Here is a 17,746-nt window from a genome sequence, read left to right on the forward strand (position 1 = left end):
TTGTTATTCCGTTGAAGTTTCATTATTAATTTCGAATTTATGTTGAAAGAATGAAAACGTTTATTCTGTTGATTTAAGTGTTAATTGTTTGATAACAGTTATTATAAAAATTGGAATTGGTTGGAATTGATATTTTCGATTGACTCAGAATTGAATTTTAAATTGAATTCCGATTCAACTTTAAATTAAGCGTTTTTAATTCTTTGGTTGTGTAAGAAAAGTTTATTTTGCCGCGACAATATTTTTATCAATGTCAGATTCGTTTCACGTGATATGCAATTACAGAGAAATCAACGCTGTCGCTGCGATTGCATTTTATTTTATATACTTAAGTTACTCGTGAACTGAAATACTCAGATAATATTATATTCTACATGTTAAGAATGTAATTCGTTTTTGTTTCAGAAAAGTTTTCTTTTATACTCATTGAAAATAGTATATCTTTAATTATTTTTAATAATTAAAAAGTTACAGTATTTATACTAACATTTTTTGTCAAATTTTATTTAATTAGACATTTATAACAATAGCAGCAATGAATACATATTTACTCGTCGAAGGACGGAGCTTTTTGCTTGCTTTTACAGTTTGCTATACTCGAAGTAATATTTATTTCAACATACGATATTGTTTTCCATTTTGTTACTTATGTAATTAGTAGACTGCGCTTGTTTATGCAAATTCGTATTTTTATGACCACATTTGAGTAAACAATACATAAATACAGTCAAATAATATTTTAAAGAATCTTGTATATTTTTTAAATATTTGTATATTTTTTCGCATAATATTCTCTGCATTTTTGAATTTTTTAATTCTCCTAAATGCATAAATATCCGCAGTTAGTAATTGTGGTCGGTGATATGTATTTTTAACATATTGTATTGAAATTTTAGATGTACCTAAATTTCACCTATAGAAATCGAACACTGCATCACAAAATATTCGACGTTTCTCTTTCGTGTAACGACGTCAGAACACTCAATAGTAATTTGTAACAACCATGAAATGCAATGAAAGAAAAGTATTGCTATAACGGAAGTCATTTGGTGCTCCATCAATTTTTACATGCGGAAATATAAGCGGAATATACGCAGTTCCCTGTTATATGCAATTTCCGGTGAAAGAAGAAAAAATGAAAGTAGAGCGCCGTATTGTGAATTCCTTTAAGGACCTATTGCATTGCGATTTAACGCATAAATACGCGGTCTTCGATTAACGATAATTATTGTGAATAAATTCAACGATCATTATTCAATAAGCTTGCCTGTTTTTATAGTTTTTATATTTCAACGTTTTCTAATAAAACATTTTTCACTCAAATGTATTTCAATTAATTGTTTCAATCGATGTGACTGGCCAATCATTTAGATTATAATTGTACGCGAATGAAACGAATGAAATGAATTTCGTGGTCAAGTTTACAAACATGAATCCTTGTAAATTTAATTATACTGTAATACATAAGATATAGTACATATAATTAAAAACATGGACAGATAGTTATTCAATCGTCTATCATAATATTATACTTACGAATGTATAATGTAACGCATTTTAAAGATTACTTTAAATAATGATGATCAAGTTTACTACAGGAATTATATTTAGATGCGCCAAATCGCACGAGGTTTCATATATCTGGTTTCGCATATGATCCACTTTCACTCGAAGATTTTCCATCGAACGTGTAATCTAGTTAACCCAATCATCCTCGCGATTTAATCAAGTTAATCTTTTTGACCTCCAATTTTTAAGAATAAAACAGACACAAAGTAGCACATTTATTATTCACATACATAATGATGTTTAATTATTAGTGAATAAAATTGGAACGTTTTGCATAGAGATAGATTAGACAAGAAGTGGAACGGTGAATGTAGAACATTAAGGTCAATTGTTTCCGCGAGCAAGTTGTTCAGTCATCGATTAAATCGTGGCTTTTTTTATCGACTATAAAGTGTCTCCGTAGAAACGGTTCACTTTATGCGAGATATTAATACGGTCGACTTAGGAATACGGAAGTGACCGATTCCTGCAATCGGTAGCTTTACCGTTACGTGACTAGAAATACGTCTTTTACCTACTACGCACATGTTTTATTCATTCGTGACTTATATTTACGTCGATGTTAACTTTTGGTTTACTGGAAATAGATTTTATTCGATTTCGTTTTAATCCTATGTTTAATGAGATAACTTATACTAAGATACAGAATTATGTGTTATTGTTGAAACAAGAGAAAAATAGGAAAGAATAGGTATAAGTTAGAAGTTGGTAAAGCACTTAAACAATAATAAATTAAACTCAAACAGAAAACAAAAATAAAGGCAAGAAGTGCATAAAAATTTCTACGTAGTGTTTTATTAAATTAATAGTAGATGCACAATCATATATTCACAATCTTAGCATTAATATAAATTATATCTGACACTTATGTAGATGAAAAAATTCATTTTTTGAATATCATAATTAATATCTCAAGGGTATTCATGGACAATTTTTGAATGTCTATTTCTGAGCTTCCTTCCTTATTAATGTTGTAAGTAGGAACTGGGCACTAAAAGTCTTGTATTATTCCATAAATTTTGTACTCTGTTTTGAGTTAGCAATTTAATTCTTATTCCAATCGATTTGATTTATTGACTTTTCTGCCAAACCAAGTCCCCTTTATTATTTTTCCTTTTTACAGTTCGGTTAATCACCGTCAAGTAAATTCCAAAGTATAGCAAAGTCAATCACGTTCGAAGAGAAAAGCCGATCAAACGACTTTTACGTAACTTTAAATTAACCTCTGATATAATACGCACTCAAGAAAAGCAGGTTTCCTAGCGGTGTAACGAAAGTTTTCCAGGAAAAGTTCATTTAAGGGAGCTGACATTTTGATAATGTAATCTAAATTGAGATTTGGTTGGCGGTTGAGGAACATATATCTATATAGTGGCAGGCAAAAGAAAGTTTAAAAAGCAAGTAGTGCGAAAAAACAATGTTATTCTACACTTGGAAGGAAATGTTGTTTGACAAAATCTAATATTGACGATATTGACACATCAAATTTGAACTATACCCATAAATACAAGTAACTTTCTTTAGCTTGCCATTGAATCTGGTTTAATTTGAGTAATCTACTTTGTCGCTGTTTAATAATCTTTCTTTTTCTATAATGTTATAATTAGAACACGGAGTTTATAGATCTCATTTATTACAGACTAGTTGTTCATATTAATATCCACGTACTGTCCATAAAAGTACCCATGACATGTCCAAGTAGCACTACAAAATGCGAAAACAACAGCCACACAATTGCTATTACGAGCGAGATGCTAATAATAATCATTAACTGTATATGACTTTTATATTTTAATGGCAGCAACTTTCTCGTGACTCTAGATTTTTATGAACGAACGACTGATAGATATTACTTTGGACATAACACGATTACGAACACTATTGGCAAGCATAGTGGTGCGCGAAATAATAATTAATAGTAAAATTGTTGAAAGCACTACACAAAAAGCTTTATTAATATCACACTTTTCTTAAGAAGATCGTACAATAATTTTACGCAGTACATATGTATTTAAAAAAAAAATTTTTTTACAGTTGATACAACACTAATAAGAAGCAGAATTATTGAGAAATAAATACTTTGTACATTGAACCAATATGATTGGAAAAAGTGAGCATCTAATTTCTTTGAGAATATATAATTATCACGGGAAAAACTTTTCGTAACGCGTTTTAATAACAGTTGGTAGGTATATATTAGGAAAGAAAGATATTTGTTCCTCATCATAAATCACATAGTAAAGTAAACTACATCGTATAACACTAATTAATACCGATTTTAATTGCTACTAACAATTCAGTCATTCAAAAGTCACATTGGTCAGTTGCATAATTTAAAAAGTAGAGAAAAATGAAGACAAATACTGCTTTTCCAAACCTACCTTGCAATTTACTATTATTTATATCATCTCCTGGTTATAAATAAATTTTTGGAAATAAATGATTAATTCTTGAAAAATTGAATATTGATCCTGTACGTAAGTAACGATATTGCAAAAATGTATAAGAAATGAAATTGTTCACTTTGTCTTCTGAGAAACTTAATTATTAACATTTTGTAGCAAATAAACATTGCAGAAGAAAATAAATAAATTAGACACGATCTTCGATTCTTTTACTTTTAATAAAATTTCCAATGATCTTTGACACAGTATCTGTGACATAGTAACAAGTAATTATCCCTCTACCATTACACTTCAATAACTTTAATGAAACACCTAGTGATCCTTGATCAAGTGGAAAATAATCGATTTAAATGGACAATAATCCATCATTAGCGAGGCATAATTTCAAATCGAATCGTCACAGTTCCAGGTTTTCTGGTACACCTAGCTGAATTACTTCCTGGGTAACGGCGACAGAAATACTGCATACCGTTCATATGAGCCGCGTTTGTTACGTGACGAACGGGCGGGGGACCAGTATGATGGAGAAAAAAATTTCAGTCGAAACCAACCAACCGTGAAAGTTAGTGGTTGGCCGGACCATTTACCCTGGAAACAGTCGCCCATATAGAAGTGCGTCGCGTTGCGGCCGCCAGTTTCGTTCAGCTCCTATCCCGAATTCGCCTACACCTTCGACATGAAGTTCCTTGTGAGTACAAATCGATCTTTTGTATCTTTTCCTTTCTAATTTAAGATATTCTTCTCTGTGTTTAGTAAAATTTTATGCTTTCTTAGTAATTACACTTTCTTACACATATTTTATTGTATTGATAAAGATAAATTGGAAGCTTAAAGATAAATTTAATGAATTTTAATTGTTTTGTTATGCTTTGTCTGAAAAATTAAACAAATGTTTGCTTTGCTTGGTGAATTTCTTCCTTACATTGATCTATTTCTTTTTAAATCATAATGAATTAGTAAAAATAAATAAATTATGCTTTGTTGTTATTATCGCGTATATGCTATCTGTAAACATTTAAGCAATACTTTTCTTTGTTTGCTTTAATTCTGTACTTTAATTTCTTCTTACTTTAATTAGTAAAGATAAATTAGGATTGTCTGATAAACGTTAATTATGTTTTGCTGCTGTGTTTATAAGTATGCTTTCTGTGGATATTTTAGTCTTACTTCAGTTTAGATAAAGGATGAATAATGTGAAAATTATTTTATACAGTGCGTGTTTCTCCTATTTTTCAATTTCATCTAAAGATGCATTTTCTCTCAATGAAGTGGAAGATTAAGAGGATTGATTTATCTATTCCTGTGACAGCTTCGAAATTTATTACTCATTGTATACACAGTGGAAGTTAATTCGTAATTAATTTTAGTAAATTCGTATAGAGTAGATCTTAATTCTAAATCTCAGATAATCAATTATAAGTTTGTTATTTTCTCACATTCTCGCCAGTCAGCGAGGAATTGATAAATATCATTTTTATTCATGACAATTTAATTTATTACGTGAATGAGATTGAACCTAAATTTTCAAGTTAAATAAATAATAATAATGATAATATTGACAGAGAATTGATAAATATCATTCATCTAAAGTTATTGCATACATGTAAATTCACCTACTGAAATATATAACAGTTAAAAAAAGTTGCTTATTTTCTACCTAATTATTTAGTCAATTAAATTATCACACTAAGGAAAGACTAAAACATCATTGGTATATAAATTCATAGCCGATTATATAGCAGTTCTCGTTGAAAGTTACTTGACCTACATTATCTTCTACAAAAATCTATTATCACAAGCGAGAAATCGCACCACTACATCGTTCGAAAGGTGTGTATCAGGCATTTACTGCTTTCAGCCTTTTCCTTCGTGAAAAGTTACTTTACTCGTATTGTTTAAATTATGTAAATATCTACGAGTGTACGATGTGTGCAATGGTGTGTATCGCGAGAGACTGGCAAACTGCATTAGCCAGCTTTCTCGATCGTAAACTCAATTTTTTCTTTTATCTTTATCCGCAATTTTCACATATACACGCATTTCTATGGCATTTAGGAGAAATGATTTATCCTCGTATAATTTTCTATTTTACTGTCAACACGTTCGTGTCTCCGTTACAAGATGCGAAGTGAGTCATGTTAGAGAGTGAACTTTTGTTGTTCCATAGATACGTTCAATTTTTATGTTTTGCAGTAAAGCTGTTAAATTATACATTTTACGCTAATTATAGGTAGTTTCAAGTTATTATCAAAATAATGATAATAAACAGTATAAAACGACGAACAAATCTCCGTTTAATTATAAGAGATATTTAATTGATTTCCATATATTTTTTTCCAAAATTGCGAGTGAGACCATTTAGTTAAGATAATTATATGACTCATTCAAGATGGATATTAACAATTGTTAAAAATTGTAGGTTTTAATATTGGCCGTGGTGCCCATTTATGCTACTGGTGATGTGTTTGGTGACCTTTTGGGACAAGAATTTCAATACGCTACCATTGGTAAATTATATACTTTGTTCTTTCAACGATAAATTCACGAATTAAATCATATTTCTGATTACATTTTTGCATGTTCTTAATAAGATGCAAAAATTAATCTTCTTAATAACATTCTAACAATAGTTGTGTATAAATATTCATAGTATTTTAGTAAAATTTCATTGCTTTTAAAACATGTCAATTACAACAAACTTGTACTTTAATAGTCTGATCTTTCAGCTCTTGTTCTCTCGGTACCTATATTGATCTATATCATTGTAGGAATTTTACTTTCACTCTCAATTCACCTTTACCCAAATCCTTCGTTGACTGTGCACTCTTATGTCATAGCTTAACCTCAAGTATTTAGCTATTCCTTGCATCTCTAACATTCGAGTATCAGTTACTTGCTAGAAATGTTCATATCAAGTTTCTATTCCAACATTATATTATGTCAATTTGATGTTTTATTATTCGAGCATTATATTATATTATATCAAATCATAAACCTTTGTGCAAACTCATTATTTCCATAGACACAACGAAGGAAAACGAAGCAGAGATTCGTTTCGTCCACTAAATATTATAGCGGGTACTATATTTTGAATATTTTTAAGATTTCGCACATGGTATGCATTGTCTTCATTTTTAGCTTTTAACTTACAAGATAAATTCTTCGTTTAACAATGCCTGCAGCCATCTCTTTTGTATTTCGTCCTCTTCTCGTACAATATCTCCAATCCATCATCGTAATTCTAACTCTTCAAATTGAAAATTTTCAGACCACGTTCGCGACAGAAGGCAAGCTGGTCACTTACGTACAGTGAACCAAGCACCAGCTCAGATCCAGCAACTTTTACACGCACAGCAATTTCGTCCACCCGTAGTGCCAGTTCCGGCGCAACCAATTCCAAAACTGGGACCAGCTCAGCCTAGCCAACCTCAGCAACTATCGCAGGCGCAGGTCTCGCAATACCGGCCGCAAGTGCAATTTGCTTCTGGAGTCCAGCAACCGGATTATAGATCAATTCCATTGGGCGGCGGCCAGAAACCAATTCTTCCGCAGCAACCGCAGTATCGCCCTCTTCCTCAGCAAAATTTTAACGCCGCGCCACAGTACTCGTCCAAATTACCACCACATATTCAACAATTGTTGCAATTCCAAAACAATCTGAGTAACTCAATCCCTCGAAGAGCGTAATCAAACTTGGAAGGTGGTTGCAAGATTGCTGTATAGAACTTTTGTTTGGTCATCAAAAGTGATATTTTTGGTTTTCATTTGAAAGTCGTACTTTTGCATGATAACTGATTTTTGTATATTTTTTCTTGTTAAAAGGTTTGTAAAAGTAAAAATTTGAATGAAAATAAAAGAAAGCGAAGTAGAGCGTTTAGCAGATTTGGTTAATTATTTTTTGATAGGATTCATGAAATTATTGGTAAATTGAGAGTAGGATTTCTTAAGATTTTTTTAATGTTGCTTTTGAATGCTAAATATTACAGATGTTAAGATATTTTAGGTTGTTATATTGGTATTTGTAAGATAAAGTAGTACTTGAAGCGGTAATTGAATGGTAATTCAATGGAAAATAAAGAAGTAATACCGTAAGATAGAAATACGATTAAAGTTAAACATATATGGTGTTATTTTACATATGTCCTTTCAATTTGATCCTTATTACCAATAGGTATCGTAATGTTTCTTTTTCTGATATAGATCGGAACTTGATTTAAATTTTTGTCTAATTAAAGATACAGTTAAATGCTTAGATACACTGATAATACCAAGAAATACAAACTATTTCTTTATAATTGCATTTTTATATCTCATAAACGGACAGATGAAAATACGTGTTTTCCTCTCGTATAATACCAAGTGCAAACTAATCGACGTTCGTAAACTAATACACATTGTTCATATTTCAGTATAAAAAAGCCGTCATTTATCATTTTAATAAACGTATTTAACGATACCATATATTCCATGGTTAACCGAATAACAATTTAGCATCGCGAAAGAACTGGACTTAACCAAGCGAACCGAGGGGGTTCAAGATGGTATGGCATTACGTCAAATTACGTCGTTAAACGCACCGCTTCGCATTAAGCGCACTCAATTCGTCACTCGAGAAATCAAGGTATCATCGCACCGATGGATCCGCACAAGGGGCGGGTTTTCAGCTTTCCGGGACGTGACAGGGTAGACGACAACCCCCTTTTCGTGGCCCTTCGTTCGCGCGACAACCCACACGTTGCAGTCTCCGTTAGAGAACAGCCCTAAACTGTGACCGTACCGCAGTCACACCACCCTGCCCCGATTTTTACCTTCGTGCATGCCTTGAATACATCCCCCGGATGGACTCACCGACAAACAGGGAAGAGGATTAGCGAGTCCATTAAAGTCGCGGACTCTATTATCCAAAGGGCACGGCCACGGTGACATCAACCGCCTGCCAGTGGCGTAGAAACGGAGTTTACTTCTTGTATTGATATTTCTTTTCTTATTTTTCTTGTATTATTTCTTTTCTTTTCTTCTTTTGGGGATTTTAGATTCTTTGTACCTTTTAGTACGTTTTGTATCGTTATATATAGAGTTGTTGGAAGTAGTTTTGCTATAGTTTAGTAGTTTAGATATAGTTATATAATTATATAACTCATATTATCCAGTTGTATAGTTTTTTATAGTGTTATATAGTTTTATCTATTGTCAACGTTTATATGATTATATACTAGTATAGGTTTTATTTTTGTGGTTTATCTTTGAAAGATGGATTATATTTTGTTTATATATTAAGTTTGCTGTATATTACTTATATTTTTCCATTTTTAATTGTAGTTTCTTAACGGTAATAATGTAATATTTAAAATGATGATAATGCAACGAAACGATAAGGTCTTTGAATGTTCGTTAGTTATTTTCGAAAAATATATTGCGGGAAGGAGAATAAATATAATAAATGTATTTCAATATTCGATATGCATATACAAACCATATAATATGAAGTGTAAAATTTTCGAATTACTCAGACAAATTTTATAAAATATAAGCTTGCACATATATAATTAATATTAATTGTAGTAAAATAATGTCTTAAATATTTAAACTTCATAAGGCTAAAACCAATAGTTATATGAGCGAACTAAAATACATTTATGTGAATGACAGTAACGCTAACAAGATAGGAATCAAAAGTTCGATTAAGTCGCGCACGTACCACACAGTTCAAGCGATGCGTTTCTCGTCTTATATTGAAGCGATTCTATTCTTTTTTTTTTTTTAGAAAGAAACCAACGTCGGATCGACGCCATTGGCAAAATGGTGGGGCGAGGGGTCACGGAGGCAAATTACAAAGGGAGGATTACCGGCAGCTGGGCTACCAGGCAACCATCTCTCTTCTGGCTCTCGTTCGCGAGCCATCCACGTCGTTCGAGAGCTCTTTGTCCTTCCACGCATTGGTAACATAATTATCGGAGTTATAGCAAGCCAAAACCCAAGCCGCATCTGAAGGGGTCGCATGTGACGCCCGGTTACGGGCTGTCACCGCATGCGCTAGCCACATATGCACGCAAGACATTCTGATTGGTAATTTGCAACACGTTCTAAATGTCCTAGTTCTGAGTTTTCAATCAGGACGAAGTACATTAATCCAGTAAAAAAGTATTTGAACATTTACCATAGAAAACATTTATGTTCGTATTGTATGTGTTATATAAAGGTTCCAAAATTTCATTAACACTGTACTGAGACACAATTGTCGTGATAATGTTGGTAAAGTCTGAAGCTAATCTGAAAATGTATGCAGAGATTACAAGATATTTACTGTAGCCATATATTTAATAAAAAATTAGTATAGAGCGTGAGTAGCCATTTAAAGCACATAAGTGTTAAATATGGCTTCCTGAATATCGAGCTTTAGTAATACAATCGAGAATTGACTATTCAGATACTTTTTCTAATCTATATGAAACATATATTAAATATTTTGTAATTTCTATATATATTTTCTGATTTGTTTGATAAACTTTATCGATATAATCGATAGTCAAATCTCATAACACAAAATCCAGAAAATTAAAACAAAATGATAAATATAAAATTCTTATGGTAAGATAACAAGTAACTGGACTAGAAAACGAAACGAACATTGTATGAAGTCATTAGATCGAAAGCGTATTAACTACAAGATTTATTGATTCACGAACAGAAGCAGCTTTCCCCAAAGCAACATATATTTCTACACGAAACCAATCCGTTCCTTTCGTAAGTTCAGCGCCACAATTTTAAATTTTCACGGTGAAACTCGTACAAATCGTGAACGCGAGTAGCACGACTCGATTTGCAAAACGAAAATTTCAATTGAAGCAATTAATTCCCAGGCCTTCCACTACCAGCTGGCTCGTTATGCGAGTGTCTTGCATGGAAAGCGAGCAGATCGCATGCACACACTTTGTGTGTGTGCGCACCTAATTATTGCCAAGTCGATACAACGTAGGTACCTAATACTTGAAATGGACTTTGCATACCGGTATTTCGCAACAGTGCGATTTGCCGCAATCACAGTCACGTTTTTGCAACGTTTATACGCGAGGACACACGCAGACAACGGAACAAGGGTCGACCATTTATTGTTTAACCAGTGAATGTCGATGTGATGAAATGTGAAAGGAAGTATAGACGCGAATTCGCGAATTATCTGGTTGATAGCGATTCTGAGTTGGAATATAACGGTATAAGAGCCAAAAATACATGAAATATGTGTTCTTTAATGGAAAGATGTAAAAGTTATGATTGGTAGATTAAATTGAACGGCTTGCAATAAATATAATTCTTACTCAAATCTGTCTTTTTTGAGGAAAGCAAAAGAGCACTTTAGCATTTTTGTAGTAATTTTTGTTGAATACGTGTCGATTTATTTTTAGTAAAATATTCATCGTATTACACAATTACTGTGAGTGTATCCGCAATTATATCGTAGAATTGTAGCTAATTAGTTATAAAGTCATAAAGTCGTGGAACCGTGACAAAGGTTACTTTTATAGAACCGGTTAATTTCATCGGCAATGAGTCAGGTCATGGATAATTTTTTAGAAGATCGATTCCATCACGTTATTCGTTTCTGGCTACTAGACCGATTAAAGTCTCGAAAAATTTGACGACAATTGTTTTCGTTATAAGACCTTCAATTTATTTTATTGATCAGATATTTGAATATTTTGTTGAATTATATTTCTTATTTATAGTTATATTATTGTTTTTTAAATCTTGTTTTTTTAAATCTAAAAAAATGTCGCATGATTAGTTATATAACTAAACATCAAGTTATAAGTAAATATATGTCAACACCTCGCTTTTTTTGATATACTTATATGCCTATTTTAAAAAACATAGATATACTATATAGAAGAAAATATAGAATATTTTAATTCTAATATTTTAAACATAATTATTTATAATAATTATTAATCTTTTGATATTAGTCTATGATAAGATGCCTTCGAACGATTGACGTACGAATTATAGGGCGTAATAATTATAGGGCGTAAATCCAGCCGGATTTACCGCACTAATGTTGTTGTTCCATTTTTCCATCGGAAAGCGGAGTTAATAACTTTCATAACAAGATATGGAAGGAGCGTGTGAAACGGGTTGCGGTTTGCCAAAGTGTTCCAATAATTGCGCTTAATCCATAGGGTTGCGGCACGCGGCCAGCTATCGCAGGCAAATCTGTCGCAACCCTCTTCTCGTTTCAGCTTTTCTCGTTTGAAGCTTTCCTTGTTTCAAGTTCAAGGTTCTGCTGTTCCAAATCCTTTGTATATATACCACGAACGAAACTTGTTTGTAAAGTATCGAAATATTTCAATAAATAAACAATAAACTACATATTCAATTATTTTTAACATTTACTACAAGTAAACACATACAGTTACGATCAAAAGAAAGTTTAAAATTGGAACTTGCATATAAGTATTAATAATTTTCGTTTGTTATTGTACCTCTTTAAACTTATCTAATATTAAGAAAACTTGCAGAAAGTAATATGCGTGTTAATTTACTTTGAAGCAATAAAAATTTTCTTCAATTTCAGAATTTGTATGTTCTGCATTTGGAAATGTCTCTTGAAAATTATTTCCTTAATAATCATTTTAATTTCTCTTCAGTCGCCTTCTACGAAAGCAATAGCAATTTTTTGATCGCGTTATACGACCCTGTTACGATGTGGAGCCGTATCGTACGTCATCGAACAAAGCTAAAAGGAAAACGTTCATACAAGCTATAAGAAAAAGCACACACGATGCAAGAGAATCTTCGGCTAAACGATACCGATTTCGTCGAGCCCCTGACCCTTTTTCAGTACCGCGAAACCATTGTGAAAAGAAGCTAGACCGGAAAAATCCAGCATGGCTGACGAGTGACGGTGGCCAATCATTGCGTGTTTCACAGCAGCTGCATGTCCCTCGGGGATCCAGATATTTCGACAGTCGTCCCTTTTTCGCTTACGAGACGCCCTAACTTTCTGATTTTTGCCTTACGAAGTCAGCCATTGTGAAGAGACCCGTTTCCTTTGAATATCAGCCAGAGTGCGTGGATCCTTCTTCATGCGGTCTTAAGCCTGGGACCAGCGTGCCCGTCTCGGGATTGTCTACAGTCTACGTTACACGCGAGCTTTTTGTCGTCTTAATCGTGTCTTTGGAACGCGACCATGCTGTTTTCGTATGTTGCCTGTGTGCTAACAGCGACCATGTACGAAAGGAATTGCGTTATACAATGGAAGGGAACGCAAATCGAAAGAAACTGGATCGCGATGTTTGTAGAGATATCAAGCTGGGGAATACGTAGTTCTCGTAGATACGATGTTTGCACAAGGGTTTTGGGAACGACGCGGAGTCTTTCGAAATGGATGACTTCTTTATGGTTCATTTCTGAGGGATGACTTACGTATTTTAATATTTTTATGTTGATTATTAGGAACTCGAGACCTAAGGACTAGGATATGTATGGAAGAGAGATTGACGATACGGTAGATCCTTGTTTGTATGAACAAGATAATGTTCAACTCTGAATATACGTATTCATATTTATTCTCAGCCTCTATTATCCGAACTACGGTCGTGCACAATTTTAGTTAGATATACAAAAATGCGTATTTTTTATAATGAATATATGCGATCATTTGTTAGTACTTAGAACAGATTCCATGTCTCAAAAAAGGAACAAATGTGTACGTACTACGAGAATGATAATATATAATAGGCACAATATTTAATAAATTCTGTAATACATACATTAAATATTATATATATAATACATTAATTTATATTTTAGGATAATGTATACTTGATAATTTATATTTTTGACAGTCAATTAGTGTATGTAATAATTGTGCCGCAATTCCCTATTGCATTTTACGAGCCTGTCTTTTTCAACTATCTGATCACGAGTAAGATCTGTATGCCATAAACGCCTCAATTTAAAGATCACCAAACTAACAGGACAGTTTCTCACCATCACAAATGCAAACTTATAAATCATATTTCTTATACCTAGAGGATTTTCAATAGAGAAGAAGGTTCAATAAAGAAGAAAAGAAAGTTCAACAGACTTTTGTATCTCAGTGTCTTTAGTGCATTTGTCAAATGGCCGAACCCAAGTTCGACCAATTTCAACAATTAAAGTCACTAATATCGGAAAACAGATTAGAAGGTGGACAATGATTTTAGCTTATTGGAAGGACACGGACTGAGAGCCGGCTAACAGTTTAACAACGCGATCCTCCGTGCGTCTCGTTTCTGTCTAATCCGAGAACGTGGTAACACTGCAAAATCCATAATGATCGATACCTGTTACCGAATTTCTTGGTCGAAGAATACCGAAATAATACAGAAAGGGTGGTTCTTAGCTGCTTTGAACGGTAGCCACGTCAAGTAGAACTAGGCTCGACCCCCTGTTGGCATCCTTTAATGCACTTTCATGTAGTTAGCACATCCGTATAACTACGCGTGCGCGCTCCTAGCGAAATCCTTAACGTGAAACCTGTTAACCGATTAGACGGGTTCGTTAAGAAGGAGCTTCGCTTTTCACGTTAACTGAGTTAATTAAGTTAAGTTAAAATCCCTTAACAAGAGTATCCTGAATATACTGAGGCATTTACGAATGAATCTCTGAAGCTAATCAATTATTGTAATTGTTGTGACAGTTGTAATAAATCGGGAGCTTGTTGGGGAGGCAATACGAATAGATATACCATGAGTTAGATCGTGAATGATTGCAATTGGTCACCAACTGAATCGTATTATATTTACATAAGCGATATTGTCAATTACATTTAGGTTTGGAGTTGGGAATCTTAAGTTTATGAAAGTTGTTTCCGTTTCTGTGGTTCGTAATTGAAAATATGAAATAAATATGGTGTCTATTTTTATTTAATTTCGACTTTTATTAATCTTCACTACATAAATATATAATGGTGACATAATAGGAAAAACTATATAGACAAAGGAAATATAAGCATGAAGGTTGTTAATAATAAATTAACCCCGTGATGCTCACATTCATGACGTATAGAGCATAAGTAATATACATTCCCATAGCGGACATAACCAATGCACTCACCGTTTAATTGTTTTCTTGTTTTAAACATTAATTGTCACGGATAGGAGATACGAATCCTGCACCATAAATTATCCTTCTTTTAGAACTATTTTTAATCTATTAAATGTCCATATAAACGACAGCCATTTTCTACTTCTAATGTCTAAATTGAAGAAAAATTTGACCGTTAAGAGATTAATAAATGTAGAATTTTACATTTCACGTGTCAAAACCTAGATAAAAAATCATCCTGTCAAAAATCTCATAGAAAATTTACTAATCTTTCTAGGTGGGGGCAAATTTTCCGGAGAAACGTTGTCTCTCAAAGGATTAACGCGAACGTGGAGAGGAAGTGGCACGTGACGGCGGCCAGAGACGATCGCGAAAATAAAGGAATCAAATCACTCGACAACGGATACCCTATTTTTCGATCCGTGACATTTCACTCAGCAACCGGTAAGGGTAGCCGACGAGGCACGATCAGCGCCCGACATAATTTATTCGGACAATAAGCGTGCGTCCTACTGCCCTCCCCCTTACGATGCTCGAGGCATCAGTGTCATGGCGGTGATGAGCCCTTCAATGACAACGACCAACATAATCTGTTCCCATCAGCCAAGTAGACATAATGGGCGCGTCGACGGGGGCTAACAATGGGGCGGCATTTTACAGGAGAGCGCCGCTGGAACTCGAAAACCCCCCACGTGAATCGCTACGACTAGAGGAAAAAGTAGAAAGGCGTAGAAATGAAGAGGGGGGCAGCGAATAAGAGCAGTTTTTTGGGTCGACGAAAATTATTGTTTACGTTACGATTTTTTGTTTCTGCGGTCTGAGTTATTATTAATTAATATATTAAATTTAATAAATATAAGCATTTATTTACAAATGTTTGCAATATATCTTTCTGTTTTCTGCAATCTATTACGGATAATCAGAATCACATTTAGAATAGTATACATATCAATAATATGGAAATATTTTAATTATTGTGTTAATTGCTGGGAGGTGTGCTATATTATATTTATTATCATTGTATTATATTTTATATTATTTATATATTTTATTTCTGGAATAAATAGTAAGGTTAGTAGTAAGGAGTAAAAAGTCAGTGAGAGCTGCTTCGAATTGTTTATTGAGTTCAAACTTCTTCTTATTAATTTTGAATTATTTATATTCTTCGAACCCTGTTGTAGCTAATTGTGTTTAGAAAGTCTCCACAAATAATTATAAGTACAATAATATATTCGCTATAATCAAGTGTGAAAACATGAAACTAAGAACGTTATCCGAAAAATGTAATTATGACATTAAAAAAATTCAATAAGTAAATATTGTAATAAGCATGCACGTCACTTTTTTCTTTGATTTTTCTTTGATAATTCGTTAATTCTATAACAGTGTAAAAATATGACCATATTTACAACTGTAGATAAATCTAATAAACCTATTTCTGACATCTTAAAGATACATAAACTCGCCTTATATCTTTTACTTATATCACAAACAACTTAAATACACTGAAAGATGCTATTCCCGGTTTAACGTAGGCCGATGGTATCCCTCCGATGAATTAGCCAAATATTTTGGAGGAGTTAAGAAAAATGCGTTAGCCAGAAAGATCGTCGACGTCGCGAAGGGTGGAGGGCCCAGCTGGCATCTCTTAAGTACTCACATAAACGGGGAGGGAGCGTTATCGTTCGCCATGCTTCGCTCGAAACCGATGAAAATGTACGTGCAGGCCATCCACGGCTTTGCTTTATTAAATTCCTGACACGAGACGCCCCAGAGCACGTGCAAATATTCATTCACGACGAAAAACCAGGGGTGCTTCGTCACGCGAAGCGCGCGCCTTAACGCTAAATTCAAGACGTTCCAGCGCGTGTGATTTAGCGGCGACGTTCAGCAGTATTCTCTTGCTTTCCCGTATTTCGATACATCTATATGGTCGTTTATTAAATAACTGAACGAAGTCGAAGCACTTTTGCTAATAATTTTAGTCATTTCGAAGAAAATTTGAACAATTTTTGAAAGAAAACAAAGGATTGATTCATTTCTGTAAATTCTATATCGACGTCTATACAATTTTCGACGTCGTCTTATAAAATTTTGTAGGAATTTTATACGGGATGTTGCAATTCCTCTGCGATCCTGAATTTTTATATTTCAGTTCCGTTCTTGTTTCACAGAGCAAAAGGGCTTGTAATATTTTACGAAAGATCTTTGTACAAATAGGAATAAAAGAACATGTGTGTCAGTAACGATTTTCTCGTATTTCCTTCAAACTTAAGACGAAATACTGTTGAATCGAAAATGACTCAAGTAGCAGAATTAAGCGAATTTAGCGCTTATCAAACAAGTATACATACGTAAGTATCTTGCAAGTACACAGAACCAACTACGACACCTCAAAAGCACGAAACAATTGAATAGAGCCAGTCCTCTTCTGGTGACGTAACGAGTCTCCCAGCAAAGTTACCAAAATCTAAATCGGTGAAGCACAGTAATCCCGGTGCAGCGGTGCTCCAGTTGCTCGCTAATTGACTACAATGCCGTCCGCGTATGGAGCGCATTTTCTGTTTTGTTACCTCAAAACAAAGCGTACAATGCGGCTAACCTGTGAGAGGCCACTCGACCACCGTCGTGGCTCCCACCCCTTGCCGATTCCGGATGGCGAAAGCTTCGACAGGACGCGGAGGACG

General features: G+C 33.7%; 1 protein-coding gene across 1 annotated transcript; it reads left to right on the top strand.

The window, feature by feature from the left end:
• Positions 1 to 4,551: 4,551 nt before the first annotated feature.
• Positions 4,552 to 8,023, top strand: LOC122566443 (cell division protein ZipA-like). Its single transcript, XM_043723655.1, has 3 exons — positions 4,552 to 4,662; positions 6,394 to 6,481; positions 7,243 to 8,023. The coding sequence occupies exons 1-3, from the start codon at positions 4,651 to 4,653 to the stop codon at positions 7,659 to 7,661; spliced, it is 519 nt and encodes a 172-aa protein (XP_043579590.1). The 5' UTR covers positions 4,552 to 4,650; the 3' UTR covers positions 7,662 to 8,023.
• The last annotated feature ends 9,723 nt before the right edge of the window (positions 8,024 to 17,746 follow it).

This window comes from Bombus pyrosoma, linkage group LG4 (assembly GCF_014825855.1).
Source record: "Bombus pyrosoma isolate SC7728 linkage group LG4, ASM1482585v1, whole genome shotgun sequence".
NCBI lineage: Eukaryota > Metazoa > Arthropoda > Insecta > Hymenoptera > Apidae > Bombus > Bombus pyrosoma.

Bases quoted from the DNA above. Each gene is read 5' to 3' on its own strand.
- LOC122566443 (XM_043723655.1), top strand. The intron at 6,482-7,242 runs GTAAATTATATA...GAAAATTTTCAG, and splicing joins ATTTCAATACGCTACCATTG to ACCACGTTCGCGACAGAAGG.